Genomic DNA, 19,890 nt, shown 5'->3' with positions numbered 1-19,890 from the left:
TACTCTGCTCTTTTGTTTTGTTTTGTTTTTAATCCCCAAAGGCAAGTGATCAGAAATACAGAAATTAATTGGAGGCTTTAAAAAACAGCCTTCTCTTTCCACTTCTCCTATTTTCTGGTTAAGGAGTTATTTGTGAACAGATCATTGTGATTCATGTCTGTGGCATGCTATATATTAATCATTTTATTCCACCAGAGTTACTGCACATTTAGAGACACCTTCCGAGGTTGAGTGCAGTTTTTTTGCGTGCGCATTTAGTTTTCGTCAACGTCAACCTTCGTGCACGCTCGCACACTTCTGCAGTGGCGCGTGCACGCATGCGCACTGTTGGTACAGTTGCCCGCGCAGATATTTCTACCTCCTGACATTTTGCAGCCTGTATTCCCTGAGGGACATGTACCCAGGGAACTGTCAAGAGAAGGGCCGTGTGGTGTGTGCTGCAGCTGCTGGCTGGCTCACTCTTTCCCCGCAAGGAGGGGCGGTTTCCAACTGGCTATGGTTTGGGTCAGGGTCGGGCAGCCAGTCCTGGCCCAAGGCTCCGCTGTGTGGAGAGCACGGACTTGGGAGAACTGGGTGTGGCACTGGGGGCACAGGAGCTGGGAACGCGAGAAGGGGAGCGTCGCGGGAGCCGAGGGTCTGTGTGTGTGCGCTCGGGCACGTACACCTGTCCTCTGAGGGTCAGGACTGCCAGGGCGCAGTGGCGCAGCCTGGTTTAGTCTGAAGCATGGCTGCCCGGCTGCAGAAGCTCACTGGTCCAGCAGGACAGAGCGGCTGCCTTGCCTCCTGCCCTCGCCCTAGGGAGATGAGCTGTCCTTCTGAATGGAGCTCCGGGCCCTCTCCCGGGGCCAGCACGGCAGGCGCTGTGTGGAAGCGGTGCCCTCGTTGTGGAAATAATTTATTTTTATTTATTTACTGATAGGCATATTTATATATTTATCCATGGGAACGCCGCAGGGATGCTTCGATGCCATCTTCCAGGATGGTGGCCATCTATCTGTCTGGGATGTCCTCAGTAGAATCACAAGACTAATGGCGTATGTTTTTCTCCAAACTTGACTTAGACCAAGTGAACAGAATTAGAGCTGAGTGAATGCGAAACATCCAAATTACTCTGAATGAAAAACTGCTTTTTACTACAATGGATTTCCAGAATATTCTCCCCCCAAAGCTGGGCTTCCTAACTCTTAACTGGTAAGCAACTGGCTTCTTGCTGTGGCTTACACAATCATTTCTCCCTACCTTTTTTCCCCAATGAGAATTAGGTTTCCGAAAATTCACTCAGACAGTATTAAGCTCTAGCTTTGTTCTGTTAATTTTTTGCTATATAGGGTGGGGTCTGTATTCTTCTGCTTCTGTCTTTTTGCTCTGGGCCCTAATGTTAACAAGATTTACAAAAAAGGCTTTTCTTCTATGACGTTTGGCTCAAGAAGGCCAAACACAAATTCTTCCCTTTTCTGTTTCTCAAGATTAAACCTCAAATGTGGTATTTTTTGTTTCCTTGTTTTTGTTTTTTGCCTGGTCCTGAATGATTTCACTTGCTCATTTTTAAACTTCCAAATGTAAGTACTTAGGGTATTTAAGTTCGGTGGTGTTGATGGTGACTATGTTTGGAAAGCATTAACAGGATGTTTTAGAACTGGCATTCATAATGGGCTCTAAACAAATGAATAGCCACCCCCCCCCCCCCTTTTGTATGTGTATGCGTATGTCTGATTCTTTACAATTAAAAGACAGGGAATTGATTGCAGAGTGTTGCTTCTTTTTGAAGTGGTGGGTTTAAAAAAAAAATTTTTTTTTCTGTCTAGTGTTAGTATTTGCAGACCCCAGAGGTAGAGAGAAAAAAGCAAATGGAAGAGAGGGAGAGAAAAGGGGTAACTGATGGCTACCAAGAAGAAATTCAGAAGGTCTTAGAACCTCAGCACCTGAGAACAGGGTGAAGCAAAGTATTTACCTCACGTTAAAGAAAGGCAAATCTAGTGTAAGGAATGAATACCATATAGGGTTATGAAGTTTTAGAAACATTTAAAAGATATGAGGACATTTCAAATACTGTGTTTGGCATGGTTACTGAAATATTTATATCTTTGAGACAAGTTGATAACTGAAAAAAAAATGTGTTAATGGAGTTCGTAATGTATCAAAACGGCCTATATACCTACTATGGCATTACTGAAGACCAGTATTTTTATGTAGTAAGTTATCAGCATATGGATAATTGATAATGTTTTCAGAAGAAAGGAAAACACGTTTAGAGTGGGTTTTTACTAAGGGAAAACAAAAATATACATCCCTCTGTAGCTTATTTTTACAACGCCTGCCTAGTGAGTGAGAACAACAAAGCACTTGGATCTGAATTTTGGAAAGCCCAGCTACTATTATTGTTCAACATGCACTTTTACAGAGTTTGAAAAGTTTTTTTTTATGTTTAAGGGTTCAAATATGCACATTCAATTTTTATGGTGTTTGTCTATTTGCATAGCATATACTAACTAGTAATTGGGTGTTCATTTTATAGACATGGTAGCCAGGGTAGTAAATCAATGACCTCTCAAGTATTTTGAACAAGCGATTTACATATCTGATGACCTCACGTTTCCTTGTCAGAGTCAAATGTTATATAACTGTTCCATTGTGTGTTTGTACAAAGTGAATCCCAAGATGGTAAGAAAAGGGTTAGGGTTATTAAAATAATAACCCAACTAAAATATCCACTTGAATTTATTCAGATTGTTCATAATGCTCTCAAGGGACATAGCGACGCTTTTGTGGAGTACCTACACATTATTTATTATCTATGGACTAAATTGATTTTTTGAAGTTGCTTTAAAATTTAAAAGCACTTTTGCTTAATATAAAAGCCCTTTAATTTTAACTGACAGATCAATTCTGAAACTTTATTTTGAAAAGAAAATGGGGAAGAATTTGTGTCTTTCGAATTAAAAGAAGTGAAAAAAATAAACCAGACATTCTAAAAAAAATAGAAGAAACCCGATTTTTAGTACTAATAAAATAGCGGGTGACAAAATAGTTGTCTTTTTGATTTTGATCACAAAAAATAAACTGGTAGTGACAGGATATGATGGAGAGATTTGACATCCTGGCAAATCACTGTCATTGATTCAATTATTCTAATTCTGAATAAAACCTGTATACAGTATGTGTTTATGCTACAGTGGGTTTTTTTTTCTAAGTGACTGACATTCATCATATTGGTTAGACAGTTTTAAAAACCTAGTCTTTGTTTTCTACAGTGTTGTCAAGAGCAAATAAAGTATAATTTGTGGTGTATTACAAGCAAACTGCTTAAAAATGCTAGTTATAATTGCTTCAAAATTTATTCTAACATATCTGAAGATGTATTTTGGAAATTCGGTTTCTCCTAATGGATGTTGAACAGCTTTTTATAAATCGAGATTCTTTACTTAAATGCAAGTTACTTTTCAACCTTCACTTTTTGTCTATGTGTCAAAAGCTTTGAGAATATGGAACTATGATTCAAAAACCTACTGTTTTATATGGAAACTATTTCGATATGCTATATACTCCAAAATGCACATTTATGTGGTTATAAATGTACATTCCCAACCAATGCCCATAACTCACAAAGGGCTTACCTGATGCAATGGAAATCTGAGTTAGTTTTACTTTTCTGCTTTGTCTCAGACCTGCGTCCTGTGAAAATCTCAGGCCAGGCTTCAATACATGCTTTCCCCTAGCATTAATGTCGCCGTCAGTTTGAATTTCAATCCTGAATTATGTCTGTTGACGTAATTTCATAGTGCTGACTTCAATTGTTTAGGATTACTAAACAGAAGACCATCAACTTCTTCTTCCATGCTTTCTGTCACTCAAGTTCTTTATTTATTAACCACTATGGCAGACTGCTTATCTTTAATGGAACCTTAATCCCGAAATATTATTTTGCCTTCATCAGTTTAATAACAGGATGCATAAATGCAAAATCATTTTATAATAGTCTTCATATGTTAGCAAATGAATTTTTCATTTTGAAAAAAAAAAACTTTAGCATTTTTGGGGGCAAGTGACTTTTTCAGAAATAAAGAGAAAATGTTTTTCATATGCAATTACGAAGCTCATACTGTTTTATAGGCTACCCGCCGTCATGTGCACTTCACCATGAACTAAGTGCCTTAACACACGTACGCTAATGACACTGTGAGGCACTTTGAGTTTTTGACATTTTATTTAAAAACAAGGTCATTTGTTTTCTGTAGATAGGGCATAAAACGAAATTTTCAAATGAAAGCATTTTTGCTCTACTCTTTCTGTAGAAAAGGTTGGTTAAGGAAAATGAAGAACGGTGGCCTCATTTTGCAATCCTAACTGTTTTCCAAAGATTGGAGGGTCAACTCGTTAAGAAAAATATTTACATAAGCTATTAGCAGTCATAATGAGAGCGTCCTATAATCCTGCGCGCAGCTACTAGGGAGGAGTCACTAGAAGTCCAGGTGCTTCTTGCCTCCGGCCATCACGCCACAGCCTGGGCCCAGCAGCTTGGAGCGCTCTGCCAGATCCTGTTTGCTCGAGCGGCTCACTGTGTCTGACAAGTCTGGAGGCAAATGCAGTCGCTATGGCAGAAGATTTCAGGAGAAGGAAAGAAGAAAAAAAAAATTAATTTTGCTTTAGCTAGCACACTTCAGAATACAATATTATGCTCTGTTGATCAGCATTTAGTCTTGCATATCAAATTCCTGCTAAAACAATTCTTCAGACTGAATGAAGCCCAAGAGAATCACATTTTATTCCCACTATAGGTTTTACAAATTGTAGCCGTTGCGGAAACTGGACCAGGGATCTTAGGGCAACATTTCCGGAGTCCAAACCTAAACATGTTAAGATGTCTCTTATTTAGGTCCAAATGAAAACATGTAAATGCATACATAAAAGGCATACTTGAAAAATAACACTGTTACAGTAATGGCAGGGTTGGTCTTTGGGTTTGTTTTGTTTTTGCCAGGATTCCAAAATGCTATTTTTTAATTGACTGTAGCTTCAGCTATTATGGATTCCTACAAATGCTTATTTCCCTTTGTCTGTTAAGTTGACCTGATGATTCTATTTCAAGGCTCTACTTTCTTTAGGAACTTAAAATTTTTGTAGAAATATTGACACAGTGAAAAAAAAGATACCAATCAAAGGGTCAATATTTTTTATGTACTCAGGTAAGTCAGCTATGATCAATTTCAGGTCTTGGTAAGTTTGTTTCTATGCATGACATTGGTCATGTTTTGAAAAGTATAGTTTGGCTTTGAACAGCTCCCCATCTTAACTATTCTGCAGAGAGATGCTGATTCAAGCAGATGCAGTAACTGACCATAATTACACAAAAGTTACTGTAATTAAGGAGAAATACTCATATATTAAAAGAACTTTTTTGGGGCACCTGGATGGCTCAGTCAGTTAAGCATCCGACTACGGCTCAGGTCATGATCTGGCAGCTGGTGAGTTCGAGCCCCGGGTCGGACTCTGTGTTGACAGCTCAGGGTCTGGAGCCTGCTTTGGATTCTGTGTCTCCCTCTCTCTCTGCTCCTCCCCTGCTCCTGCTCTGTCTGCCTGTCTCTTGAAAATAAGAGAACTTTTTTGGTTTTCAAAAGGATCTCTATCAAATTCTTTTAACTGTTAGTTCCCCAGCCTATTCAATTTTCATAAAAATCCAAGCTCAAGGGAACCTATCTGTTGTGTGAGGCACACAGTGAGAGTAGGAGGCTAAAGGTAAGTGAGGTAGGATGGGTCCATCAAGGTCTAACCAAAGCCTTGTGGTGAACTGACCTGGAGACAACCTATCTGAAACCCTTCATTTGGAAAACTCCCTTCAATATGGAAAAAAAAAAAAAAAAAAAAAGTAAGATGAAAAAGGTAGAACCATTTTTTTTGGTCAAAATATTATGATCTGTAAGCATATGTTCTGGTTAGTTTCTTTCCTGATAAAAGACCTGTTTATTGTCATGTAAACACAAGCTGTGTACAGAGGATCAAAATATTTTAAGACATTAAAAAAATTTACAAAATGCTCTTTGATTTCAGTTTGCCTGTACTTATTTTTTAATGCCAATATACCTAGAATGAAAGACACCATGATGGACATATGTTCAACAAAGATGGCAGAAATGTTGAGAAAAGCTGTACTCGCCATATGATGATATCCATATAGTAATATTCATTTGTATCCATAGCACCCAACCTGTCTTATATTAAATAACTAAATGTCTATTTCTTGAATGATTTTTAAAAGCTCAAATAAAGACATACTTGTTTGTTTTAAACAATTCTTTCATTTATTCACAGCCTGGTTTTTTTCCAGAAAGCATGAAAGGCTCAGGAATCTAAAAGACATGTATGACTCTAAAGTCTGAGGTTATGAATGTCTTTTCAGTGTTAACTCTGTCAGTGTTCGTGTGAAGAAACTGGAGGGAAAGAAACATCTAGTTAAAAAAAAATATTTTTTTAAAGTTTATTTTTGAGAGAGAGAGAGAGAGAGAGAGACAGATTGTGAGTGGGGGAGGGGCAGAGAGAGAAGGAGACACAGAATCCCAAGCAGGCTCCAGGCTCTGAGCTGTCAGCACAGAGCCTGACTCAAGGCTTGAACTCACGAACCACGAGATAATGATCTGAGCTGAAGTTGGACGCCTAACCGACTGACCCATCCAGGTGCCCCAAGAGATATCTAATTATATGTCTGAACTTCAATGTTTCAAGATCTATTGCTAAGGAGTAAAGGAAAAATGCCTAGGATATATGCATGATCTGAAGGTTATCTGCAACTTAAAGAAAATTCACCGTAAAAAAAAGTGTGTGTGTATACTTTTGGTCGGGACCTCATAAGGATGATGTCAGATGGTGATTAGGCTATTTTGGAAATCAACTGGAGTCAACAAATAGTTAGAATCTACTTGAAGCAAGGTGAACAGAGCTCTTCTACATTACTCATTTCCTTACAATTCCAGGAACACAAGTAAGACAAGCAAGCTGGTAACCATCATAGTGAGAAGCCCAAGACACGTCTACAAGACAGGCAGAGACAAAGCAGAAACCAGGTGGGGGAAGGAGAGCAGAAAAAAGCTTCATGGAGATGGGCTAGGTGCTAAATAATGAATTGGATTCTGACATGTGGAAATGCTGATTTGCTTAACGGTAGAGCTAATACATCTTTAAGATGCATTTGGGTGAAGGGTCATACTGTTCTGATAATCTAAATGAGGAAACTAGTGTAGTGTGTTCAGAACAGCATAATACAATTTATTTCAGGAGCTTACCTATTTGCTAAAAATTTCTCTTCCTCTGCTTCTCTAGGCAATGAACGTGGGCCAGTTGGCTGAAAGCCCTTCATAGCAAGAGTAGCTAAATGTGACGTGTGACATGCTTGGAAATCTTTCAGGTTGAATGGCTTTGAAGAAAAGTCAACTATCATTCGTGTGTAACTTCTGAGTACAAAAAAAATTTGGTTGATATGATGAAATGCTTCTGACCAAATGCTACATTGTGAATGCTAGTTGCATACTTATGTCCTTTGAAAAAGCCCAACGATGGCTCTTGGAAATAGGTGAATGATCTTGCTGGCTATGGTGATTGTTGCTTGAATGAGCTTCCTATGCACTCTAAATTCCCAACCAGTAGGTTTTGTTTTCTTCCTTTCTGAGCCTCCCCCTGTGCGCCATGTCAGTGCGATGTGAAGCAGGGAGGAAGAAGGAGAGATCAGGTTCCGGCTTGCCAGGTGTGTGAGGGACTTTTCCTTGGAGGCTTCCAAAGCATTTACGCATTTGACATGTAAATGGTGAGATGCCGCTGTACCCCAGATCTGTCTTCTGAAAAAAAATATGCTGTAAAACACTCCTCATCGCATGTGGCCTCCTTTAGAATAAAGCTGCAAGGCCGTGGGGACGTATAAACTTTTAGACCTTGCTGTTTCCTCAGTAATGGTTTAAATAGAAACCAGATTGTTAAAAAAAAAGAAAAAAAAGAAAAAAGAACAAAAACAAAAAACCATACCATTTTCAACGTCGTAAGCCAAATCAAGGTATTTATCTTTCTCGTTTTATACCTGGAGTTCAGAGGTGAGGGCCAAAAACGTATCCTACATCTTGAGTGGAAGATTTGCCCACCTGATCTTCTTTGCCCAGATTCTGGGAGGAAGGGATTGTGCTGCTAATGCAAGAGCTGCCTATCTGGCTGGGTGCCTACTTTCCCCCTCGATGCCTTGTCTACAATGATGATTTCGACGGAGGCAAAGGGATTTGAGAAAGATGTGACAGCTCCCAGTATCTCACAGAGGCCTAGGTGATCTGCAGTGATCCCACTGGATTAACGGGTCCCTCTTCTCTGGTGCTACAAGGTGGGAAACAGCGGGGCTGGCAAAATACTCTGGCAGATTAGGGGAGCTCCTGCCAAAAGGCACCCTTAGGCCCGGAGGAAGCCCTGGGTCAGAATGAAGCAGGAGCAGCAGGAGCACTTTGCTCTGCAGCTCAGGGCGGGGGTGGGGTGGGGGGGGGGACCAAACCAGAGCCAGACTTCGAGAATCTTCCCCCACTGCCTACGTCTGTGTCTCTTTGTTGGGCTTAGCCACTGTCCGTATGTTGTTCCTTCTTGAGTCGGCAGCTACGCTGGGTCCTTGTAGGTGCGCAGGATTGGGTTTCCTGGCTCTGGAGTTTCCCTTCCTAATTCCTTTTCTCTCAGCCTGCCAGACCTGCGCTCAGCACTCACCGTTCTCAGACAGAAGGGGCAAGATAACGAACCTAGATTACACCTGGACTTGAGACAAATCGCAGGTAAATACCCATTAAAATAAGTTTAATCAATTTATATTTTTCCTATTTTGCCAAGACCAAACCACCAGGCACTGTTTGTTTTCTCTTTGAGGTCGTACATTTTAACCCTTCACAGATGAATAAAGATTTGTTTTAATCCTTTTTATATTTCTGACATTTCCTGAAGGGTCACACTTTGTATTACTTAGAGTCACAGAAATCAGTGTGACTATTTCAACAATACTTTCTAAGAGACTTTTCTTTTGTTCTTTAAAGGACAGCCAATTTATTTTATTTTTATTATTTTTTTAATGTTTATTTCTGAGAGAGAGAGACACACACAGAGTGTGAGTGGGGGAGGGGCAGAGAGAGAAGGAGACACAGAATCTGAAGCAGGCTCCATGCTCTGAGCTGTCAGCGCAGAAACTGATGCAGGGCTCGAACCCACAAACTGTGAGATCATGACCTGAGCTGAAGTCGGACGCCTAGCCGACTGAGCCACCCAGGCGCCCCTAAGATTTTATTTTATTTTATTTTATTTTATTTTATTTTATTTTATGTATTATTTTTTTAATGTTTATTTATTTTTGACAGAGAGAGACAGAGCATGAGCGGTGGAGGGGCAGAGAGAGAGGGAGACATAGACTCTGAAGCAGGCTCCAGGCTCTGAGCTGTCAGCACAGAGCCCGGCGAGGGGCTCAGACTCACAGACCGCGAGATCACGACCTGAGCCGAAGTCAGATGCTCAACCGACTGAGCCACCCAGGCGCCCCTAAGATTTTATTTTTAAGTAATCTCTACACTCAGTGTGGGGCTCGAATTTACGGCCCTGAGATCCTGCTCTGCCGACTAAGCCAGCCAGGTGCTCTCATAGCCGATTTAAAAGAAACCTTGTAAACACTTTAGAACACAGAGGCTCTACCCTGGTCACTTAACAGAGGCAGCCAGTGAAAGTGTGGTATGTCCCTCTGTCACTCACTCTCAGTGTGACCTTGGACGAGTCAGTTCACCCCTGTCTCAGTGTCCTCCTTTATCACAGGGGGATAATTCTCCCCTCATGAGACTGTCGTCAGGATCAAATGAGATGTACAAGTGTTCTCTGAAATATCAAGTACATTAATATATTCACATTTCTTGCTCCAAAAAAAGATGTTGAGATGGCTCATAAAAGTACATGTGGCTCAACACGATAAAAACAAGCGCGTTTATTAAGGCAAGGAAACAACTCTACATATGTAATGAACTACACATGATCATAAGCGACAACAACAGAATATGAGACTTAGCCAGCAGGTCTCGGTCACTGTGCTGGCGTCACAGCAACGAGAAGACATTGCCCTCTACTGTGGCCCTGTAAAGAAATCAAAAAGGGAACTGAGATCGTAGTCCTGGCTTCTGGAAAGATTTAAAAAGTCTAAACACTTTCCTTCATACTTAGTAAGGCAGTAGTGAAAATGGGGCATGTCACAAGACCAGCTTCTGGGCCAGTGAAAGCAGGCACAGCTGTACTGCAGAAGCAATTTGGGGTCCATCTTATTTTAAAAATCTATCTTTTGCACATGTCCTCATTGCTGTCAAAATAACTAACAAAGGACATGTCAGAAGATAAAGCTTCTCTACTTGAGTTTTAAAAGCATTTCTCCCTCTTTACATGATGAGGAGAAAAAACAAATTAAACAGACACCCTATCCTATTCCATTCCAGAATCTTGCAAGAGCCGAGTGATGCCCTCACCTGCAGGATGATTTGCTGATTCCTGAAGCCAAGTTCTGTGTTACGAGGCACCGCTCTGAATGGTAGGGGATGGACTAGACTACAGGCCGAGTAGCTAGAGTATAGAGACACTCCCACCCCCTCCAATAAATGGCTTAAAAAAGGTAGAAGTTTATTTTTCTCCCATTTTATAGCACAGAAGTAGGCAATTCTGAGCTGTGAGGACTGGTCTGCCAGCCTCAACAGGCGCTTCTTCTACTTCTGGCTCCAAGGCGGATGTGTTTGCTTTCTCTCAGCTGGTGGGAAGAAGGGGCCAAGAAGGCGCAAGACCTGGAAGTTAACACATCACTTCCACTCATGTCCAGAACGTAGACATGGCTACACCTGGCTGGTGACAAGGGAGGCTGGGAGATGTTGCAAAATGTGTAAAAGTGTGTTACAAACCTATTCCTTGAAAAAAAAAATTTTTTTTTAAATGTTTATTATTAAGAGACAGAGAGAGACAGAGCATGAGCATGGGAGGGGCAGAGAGAGGGGGAGACACAGTATCTGAAGCAGGCTTCAGGCTCCGAGCTGTCAGCACAGAGCCCGATGTGGGGCTCAAACCCACAAACCGCGAGATCATGACCTGAGTCGAAGTCGGACGCTTAACCCACTGAGCCACCCAGGCGCCCCTAACAACCCTATTCCTATGGAAGATGAAGCAAATGGATATTGGGAGACAACTATAGGTTGTTACATTGTTACATTGTTACACTTATCCATTAATATTCCATCATTACAATGTAATGTTACATTGCAGTTACTCTGTACCTGGTTAAAATCTTGCAACGTGGAAGATATGTCTGCTTAGTTTTTGGTGAGTTTTGTGTTATTCTCATATATGAATAGGCCAGGGGAAAACAATGCCAGAACTGATTTTTGCTCTTTTTGGATTGGTACGTGTACATTTGATAGTGGCTGCATATTTCTGGAAAAAAGTCTGCCAAATATGGGTTAGGTTTTAACTTTTAGTTTTTGTTTAAAATGCAATTCATTCAAAGGGTTTAAGATTAAAATTGTTTTATTGAATGTCATAATTATACTATATCCTTTGAATCGAAAACAATTCATTCGGTTCTTCCTGATTGATCTGAAAATTAGACAAAATTTCAGAGCTGGCATATTGCATACTGGCTGCCCATTGAAAAATGCTCAGGTGTGCAATTATTTTGACCGTCAATTATATCTGACAGTATTGTCTTGCCTCCAAACTCACCTCTCTGAAAGCAGATTGTGAAGAACTCACTTGTCTAAACAAAAGTGTGATTTGTGAAAAGGCATGTGTCTGTGGCAGAGATTGCTAGCTTACTCCCAATCTTATTCTCTTCCTTTGCAGCCAGTAAAAGCATCTCTGGGGGGTGTGTGTGGGTGGCTCAGTGGGTTAAGGGTCTGACTCTTGGTTTAGGCTCAGGTCACTCATGATCTTATAGTTCATGAGATGGAGCCCCATGAACTAGACCCAGGTGGGGCTCTGCACTGACAGTGCAGAGCCTGCTTGGGATTCTCCCTCCTTCTCTCTCTGCCCGTCCCAGTGTGCACGTGCACGTACTCTTTCTCTCTCCCAAAATAAGTTGTCACATTTCTCAACTTCCCTTGCCGGTAGATGAGGCTGAGTGACTAAGTTCTGGTCACTTATGGTTAAGTTTGGGGTCAGATCTGTGAAAGAGGGGAGGTGCCATTGACTTCCCTTTTCCCTCACCTCGGCGAGAGGGCCACTGTCCTGGGCCCTGATCCACCCTTTCTCATGGGGTAAGGGATCTCAGGGCAAAGAGCATGTGCTCCTTCTTTATAGGACATACTCTGGGTATTCAGAATTCAGAACTCCTTGTCCAACAGGCTACAAAGTCGGCACGGTCTCTTTCCCAGGTTCGTGCCTCAAGGGTGGATCATGTTGTCTGTGTGCACACCATGGGACCACTGTTTGTGTGGCGTGTGGATGCAGTTTATGTACAGGATGGGTGTCCCCAAGCATTTGCATGTGGCCCTGTGTGTGGGAAGGAGACAGGAAGAGAAAGGAGGTGGGCGGCAGGCCAATTCTCCCCCTGTCTCCAAGTTCTAGAGTAGAACCCATATCATAAATTTAAACTTGGTTTTCCAGGAAGTTGTATTTGTGAAGGAAGGAAGACAATGAATATTTCATGGTTTCTCAGCTTGATAACTTGATATAATAATTATGTGGTCCTACATTCACATTATTGTTCTAGGCTCCACAAATATTAGGGGAAAGCCTACCCATCATCTTCCCACTTGCTGAAATGTGGACTTGAGGGTGGGTGCTGAAGCAACAATTCTGGACCATCAACTGGAAGCTATGGTTAGAGGAGGGTAGAGCAAAATGAGAAAATTAGTCTAGGGTTTCCTGACACCATGTGGGCACCCAAAGACCCTGGGTCACTGCCCTGGGCTTTAAAGTGAGACATAAGTGAACCTCTGTATTATTTAAGCCATAGTAGTTTTGGATCTCTGTAACAACAGACTAACTTGTATCCTGTTTATGCAGAATTTGGTACCTGAAAAATGATGCGCTTGAGTTCTGGGATTTAAGTGGCTTAGTGGTTAGAAAGTGGGCGGTGAGGTCAGATTGCAAACTGGAAGGCTGGTGACCCTTGTTATGACTGTGATAACTTGGAAGGCACAAATTTTACCTCCTGATCAGTGGCTCCAAGGTGAAATGGTGGAGAAATTCAGAAAACTGTTGTGCTAGTTGCTTCTTGACACATTCAGCAATGTTACTTACAAATAGGAAAGGAACTTAGGCTAGAGATAGAGATTTTGGAAGAAGCGTCAGAAAGGAACACGCCTCTGTGTGAGGCACTCTGCCTGTACCCCAGAGGCCAAAATGATGAAAGCCTTGGTAATTTAGGGCTCCGAGGATTGAAAAAACAAAAACAAAAACAAAAAACTGTTTCTGCCCTACATGCTGAAGCAGGCAACCTTCACAGGAGATGTTGGGTGTTCCTGAGCTTTGGTGAAATACCCTCATTAAGAGACTGGCTACAGGGGCGCCTGGGTGGCACAGTCGGTTAAGCGTCCGACTTCAGCCAGGTCACGATCTCGCGGTCCGAGCCCCGCGTCGGGCTCTGGGCTGATGGCTCAGAGCCTGGAGCCTGTTTCCGATTCTGTGTCTCCCTCTCTCTCTGCCCCTCCCCCGTTCATGCTCTGTCTCTCTCTGTCCCAAAAATAAATAAACGTTGAAAAAAAAAAAAAAAAAGACTGGCTACAAAATGGGATCCAGTTCAGAGATGAAAATGAGATGAAGGGTATGGCCTTCCCTCTCGAGCTGATTATTTTAGATGGCGTCAAGCTAGTTACTCATAAGGAGAAAGAGAGGGACGTAGGTAGAACAGAAAAGTCGGAAAATAAGACTCAATGGGGTGCCTAGGTGGCTCAGTCGGTTAAGCATCTGACTTTGGCTCAGGTCGTTATCTCGTGGTTTGTGAGTTCGAGCCTCAAGTCAGGCTCTGTGTTGACAGCTCAGAGCCTGGAGCCTGCTTGAGATTCTGTGTCTCCCTCTCTCTCTTTGCCCCTTCCCTGCTCATACTGTGTGTAAGAGTGTGTGTGTGTGTGTGTGTGTGTGTGTGTGTGTGTGTGTCTGAAAAATAAACTTTAAAAGACTCAAGCCTTAGAATGCAACAGTTGTGGTGGACAAGTATCCGTTCCAACCTCGGTGGAGGCTGCAAAGGTGTGAATTATGCTTCTCCAATTAGAAGCATATTGTACTAGATTCAGAAGGTGGAGGAGAAGCAGAAGGAATCTTCCTGCTGCTCTACTGCAATTTGCCAGTACTACTGCAGGGACTTTTTTTTTTTTTTTTTTTTTTGCATCAGTATTCCAGTGACTAGTCAACAACTCCATGGGAATTGAGAGGCAGGTGCAGAAGTAGAAGCCAGACCAGTGTTTCAGTGCCCAGTTACTTGCTTCGTGGGGGTCGAGGGATCCTTGTTGCTGTGGTAGTAAGAACCTACCAGCCACAAGATTACCGCCTCGGAGGTGTGCTCTTTCAGTTACCAGCACCCAGTTGGGGTGGCCTCCCAATTTCTCACCTTTCTGTCTGAGGAAGCAGCAGCTTCCCTGAAGGCCAGTTTTCTGGCGATGTCCTTCAGCCCTCCCAATTATTTTGCTAGCCCCCCAATTTTCTGGTATAAACTTTTCCTCTGCATAAAATAATTTGATGGGATCTGTTTCCTGTCTCCTGAACCTAGAACTCTGTCTTGACAACTGTTTGGCTGTGATTACTTGTGTGAGGGACTGAAGGGAAGCTATCAGACTGGGAACCTTCTAAAGTCTTGAGGGGATTGTTGTGCCAAAGAAACCACAAACCTGGTCAAAAGTCTATGATTATTCAACCCCTAGAATAATCTTAGGTCCCCAAACCTGATCTATCAATAAGTGGGCTGTGAGAACTGTGCAGCCTCCCAAAATTATACTCTCTGATGGTGACTTCATGTAGCCATGAATGTTAATGGACAAGGAATAACTTCCTTAAAGGATACAGAGGATAACAGACAAGGGAGTTCCTTCCAGAGAGCCGAACTGGGGATTATAAATTGGGCTGAAGTCCCCTACTGCCAGGGCAGAGAATTCCTGCAGTTCCCAGCCAGTAGGATTCTCCACTCACCCCCAGAGAGGCAGTTAGTGTGTGGGAAGAAGGCTGTGCATGGATATTTGGGTTCCAGTGGGTTGTGGCATGGATATTTGGGTTCCAGTGGGTTGTGGACTATGACAAAGTCTGATGATTATCCTTCAATATCTACTCTTCCTTTTCCCTTTGGTAGAAGAACTCTTGAATGGGCAGCCATCCGGAATAAAAATTCCATTTCCATGCTTCCCTTTCAGCTAGTTGTGGATCATGTGACCAAGTTTGAAAAGAGCAGAAGTAATGTCGCCATGTCAGGACACTGGAATGGAATTTGAACTCAGGTAGTCTGGCTTCTAACTCCATATTCTTATTCATTACTCTATGTGCCAGAACTCCTTTAAGTACTAGCGATAAAACAGTGAACAGAACGGGCAAGATCCCTGCTTTCAAAGAACTTACAACTTCAGAAAGGGACAGTACATAGACATTTACATGACTCAAGGAGAGACAGGTAACATATAGGAAAGCAAACAAATGAACAAGATAATTCAGATAGTGACAGGTGCTTTTAAGGAAATAAAACATAGTGATATGATATTGGCTGGGGCGGGGTACCGCTTTTATTTGGTGATAGGGCTTTTTGGAGAGTACATTTGAGCTAAGATTTTCAATTTGAGAAGGGACCTATGAAGACCTGGAAAAAGAAGTGTCTAGGCCAATGTAATCAAATGCAAAAGCCTTAAGGCAGGAATAAAGTTGGCATGTTTGCAAGATAGGAAAAAAGTCAGCTTTTCTGGAGCGGTCAACAAACAGGGGAGTGGCTATGAGACATTTGGCTTGGTAGGTAGGTATCTGTGGAGGGTTTGTAAGTGACTTGGACTTAATTCTTAGAGCATAGAGTAGCTCTGAATACCAGGGCTATTTCACCCATATCCTTATAAAACCATGCATAGACATTTTCAGTAAAGAATTGCAAACAGATATATTCTATTAAAGATAGAATTTTCTCGGGGCGCCTGGGTGGCTCAGTCAGTTCAGCGTCCGACTTCGGCTCAGGTCATGATCTCACAGTCTGTGGGTTTGAGCCCTGCATCGGGCTCTGTGCTGATGGCTCAGAGCCTGGACCCTGCTTCCGATTCTGTGTCTCCCTCTCTCTCTGCCCCTTCCCTGCTCATGCTCTGTCTCTCTCTGTCTCAAAAATAAATAAAAACATTAAGAAAAAAAAAATTAAAAAAAAAAAAGATAGAATTTTCCCAAAGGCGGTATATACTGGCTCTTCTAGATCCTGTATTCTTCTGATTCAGAAGAAATATTCTATCTCCTAAGTGGTCCACAGTATCCCCTACTCCCATTCTCCTCCTGTGGGAAGTGGTCGTTGTCAGTGTCGTGCCAAGTCAACAGGAAGATTCTAGTTGGAGTGGTTGGGCCCTGTATGAAATGTTCATGGAGGAGAAACTCTGGCAGTACTGTTTGCGGAGATGGTGTGCTGAGTTTAATCCACTTAAAATGTGAGCCAGAATCTTTTGGACTGTGGTGTAATAAGAATACCACCAAGTGTCAGTCCCAATGTTCCTGAACTTGGGGGCATTTAAGATGTGGGGGAGTTATGTTATTTTCCTCTCTTATTTCATATATGGACAGAGAACAGACTGGATTACTCCCAAAGAACTTTGCTTAAAAGGGTTTTACCTTCCAGACAAACTAAAGGCAGTATCTTTCCCTTTTCTTTTTGCTTTCTTTTTTGCTCCTTGGCATATTTTATTCTCATTCATGTTCTAACATGAGTAGGATTGGAAAAAAAAAAAAAAAAAACAACCACCTAGGTAACAGATGGAATAAGGTGGCTTAAACTGTTACCTAAACTTGTACAGTAGAAATACTTGACACATGCCTCCCTCCAGCCCTCATTAGCTTCCTCTTTGGGATAAAGGGATGGGACAGAGAAGTCACACATGCCACGACTGTTCCTGCGATCCCCTGCTTGTGAACCATCACCTCAATGAGACTCTCCGTATCTCCCCAACTGACTTCCTTCCATTCATCTTCCCTTAATTGTGTACAGGGCTTCTCACTCCGGCAGTGTTTTTACTGGTCTCCAACTGCTGCTTACCCCAAGGCTTGTGTGGCTATGGAACACACAATGCAGGCAGGAGCATATAAGCTCCAGAGTGCGTAGAATTTGAATGAAGCTTCAGCAGGGCCAAGCTGAGAGATGCTTGAGACCTAGGGCTCAGACCTACTGCTGCTATGGCAGTAAATGGAAGAAGACCAGGATCTTCCTGTGCACAGACTGTCATTTTGATAGGCTCTTCAAGCCTGCTTTGTCCAGGAAGCCCCTGTTCTACCCCCTACAAGTGAGGAAACATTTTAGAAGCAGTATTTTAGGTACTACCCCTCAGGTGGCTTAACAGTAGTAAGATATTTTAGGAACATACCATGTTTTAGAACCAAATGCTGAGCTTGAGGAAAAAAACAAACAAACTTCTTTTAAAAATAAATTCAGACTAATTCTATGAGAATTCCTTTTTATCCCTTTGTTCTTGTAAAGCATATGGAAACTGTTCTGGAGGTGGCAAAACGTAACATTCCCTTTGTTTTTGTCTACTAGAATTCAAACTAATGTTTGCTCCTTACTATAATCTGAAACCTCTGGCTCAGTAAACTGTTAGCAGCTAAATGTGTGTGTAAACTCAAGGTTGATCCCTAAATCCCAGAGATTTTTAGAACTACAGCAGATCCACTATTCAGTGTAGGGACTGGCAGAGGGCTGTCTGATCGTTTATGGAATCGATGAATTCTAAGATGTGAACAAGCCGAAATCAGGGACTTCTGAAATTGGATAATTGCTTAAGGTATCAGAGTAATGCCAATCCACTAAATAACTTTCAAAGCTGGCAGCTTTTGATGAACACTCCTTTTGGAAATGTGGCAACCATATATTTTTTTATATGTAAGTGCAGCATATGTAAAAAATATATTGATTTCCTTTTGGCTGTCCATGAATGAGTACTGAGAGCATAATGGCCAATGTGTTTGCTTGCATAATGCCCTGCAGTGTATGCAGAACATTGCTCTACCAAGTCCTCAGATGGGGTATGAAGTGCTCGGTGTAAATGGCAACGTAAAACATCCTGACGGCATTAAATCTCCTGACTGCTCTTCAGTTACTTTAAGACCCCCACATTGCAGGGTCTGCTAGTTCCTGGGTATGAAGAAAGAATTTTTAATGGGGCCAAATGTAGGTGTTTACAAGGGGGAATTGTTGTTTTTTATTAGGAGCTGCCTTATGTTCAATAGTTGTATTTACTTTGTCAAGCTAGCCAGAATTAGAAATCCCCATTGCTAGGCAGCCTAGAGCGTCTGCGAAGTATTTCTGGGCATTCAGAACTGAAGCATGTGCTGCCCAAAGGCAGGTTTCATTACAGTGTGTTATTTAGTCCCCGGTTCGTCCCTCCCTACCCCCACACCCCCAGATAGCAGCGCTTCTATAGCAGGAAATCTTGGTTACTTTATGCTGAAACATATTTACATGACTGAAACACGACAATTAACACATTTGTAAAGCTTGAGGGATAGGCACACTTTAATGGTTTTTTGAAGTAGGCTGATTTCCTGGAGCTTTTAATCTTATTTTATTTTGTTCTGCATGCATGAACAAGTTCCTCCCTGCTATAGGTGTTTGACAAAGTCTACCTGGTATGAATGTGAATGAAAAGAAAATCATACAAAACTTAACTTTACGTTTTATCTTTGTCAAACCGTCCCTAACTTCTTTCACCAGTTCAGTGTATACTGAGGGCTCTGCTCTTACTTTTGACATGTTGTGTTAGCTTTTATACAAAGGCAGTTGGGAAGTATGCTTTGGGTTTGGCAAAATGAAACGTGTAGTTCTCTGTACCAACTGTATAAAACCTTTTCACATTGAAGGAGAAGTATCTGTTACAGTAGTGATTTTCTTCACTTTTCGTGGTCAGATAAAGGCACACTCTCAGAGGTAGTGCACATTTTACTTGCTCCAAACTTAAATGAACACTCAGGTGGTATTAAGAACTATTACTTGATAAGTGCTATTATGTGTGTTTTTGTGTGTTTGTGTGTATGCCTGTTTATACATATACATAAAAATATGTATACACATATACATAAAAATATGACAATGTTATCATGAATATTTTAATAGCTTTTAAGTCTATAGATCAATTACTGAAATCTTTGTAAAATTCAGGAAAAAAAAAAAAAAACCCTTTCATATCACCGCCCTGTAAAACAAAATGAAAACTTCCACTTTCCCTTTGATTTCTGAAAGCATGCTAACCCTGGAAACCACCCACCCCAACTCTTACTTAAAAGTTTATGGCAAATTTACAAATTACACTGGTTTCAAATAGTCACCCAGTACCTCTATTTCCACCCTCCATAGACCTCCCTCCTCACCAATTTCAAAGGGAGCTCGGTGAACAGACTGGGCAAAGCAAGAGCCCTCTCTCTACATGCCTGAGGGCAGTGATGGGGCAGCACCAGACCGAGCGCTCTAGCTGAGGGATACAGATCAAGGATGAGGACATAACTCCAAAGAGTAACTCTCTGCTGAAGTGACTTCACAGATAAGTAAGCAGAGAACCAATTTAGTCTTAGACTCTCTATGAATAAGGGGAAATAAAGTTAAAGGAAATGAAGCAAATAAAGCAAGAAAAAATACTGATGACCAGAAAAGAGCAATATGTTTGTGAGTATATAGATAAATGATTATGCCTACTTTTAGGGATTTCTTTTCTTTGTTTATTTGGCTTAATT

General features: G+C 41.7%; 1 protein-coding gene and 1 long non-coding RNA gene across 6 annotated transcripts in view; one reads left to right on the top strand and one right to left on the bottom strand.

Annotated features, from left to right (window-relative positions):
• Positions 1 to 4,185: 4,185 nt before the first annotated feature.
• ELP4 (elongator acetyltransferase complex subunit 4) overlaps positions 4,186 to 19,890 on the bottom strand; it is a 251,191-nt gene continuing 235,486 nt past the window's right edge. For 4 of the 5 annotated variants that reach the window (XM_045484854.1, XM_045484856.1, XM_045484858.1 and 1 more), the window contains one exon: positions 4,186 to 4,589. In XM_045484854.1, the coding sequence (XP_045340810.1) occupies positions 4,458 to 4,589 (132 nt within the window). In that variant the 3' untranslated portion in view covers positions 4,186 to 4,457. Of the gene's footprint in view, positions 4,590 to 9,560; positions 10,114 to 19,890 lie in introns of those variants that run through there. The other variant, XM_045484857.1, reaches the window with a different exon arrangement.
• On the top strand, positions 8,269 to 10,574 carry LOC123601542. Its single transcript, XR_006714153.1, has 3 exons — positions 8,269 to 8,350; positions 8,692 to 8,783; positions 10,467 to 10,574. It is a non-coding gene; the product is annotated as an uncharacterized LOC123601542 (long non-coding RNA).

Source organism: Leopardus geoffroyi, chromosome D1 (genome assembly GCF_018350155.1).
Source record: "Leopardus geoffroyi isolate Oge1 chromosome D1, O.geoffroyi_Oge1_pat1.0, whole genome shotgun sequence".
In the NCBI taxonomy this organism is placed as follows: domain Eukaryota; kingdom Metazoa; phylum Chordata; class Mammalia; order Carnivora; family Felidae; genus Leopardus; species Leopardus geoffroyi.
This window is presented reverse-complemented; position numbering and strand designations above follow the sequence as displayed.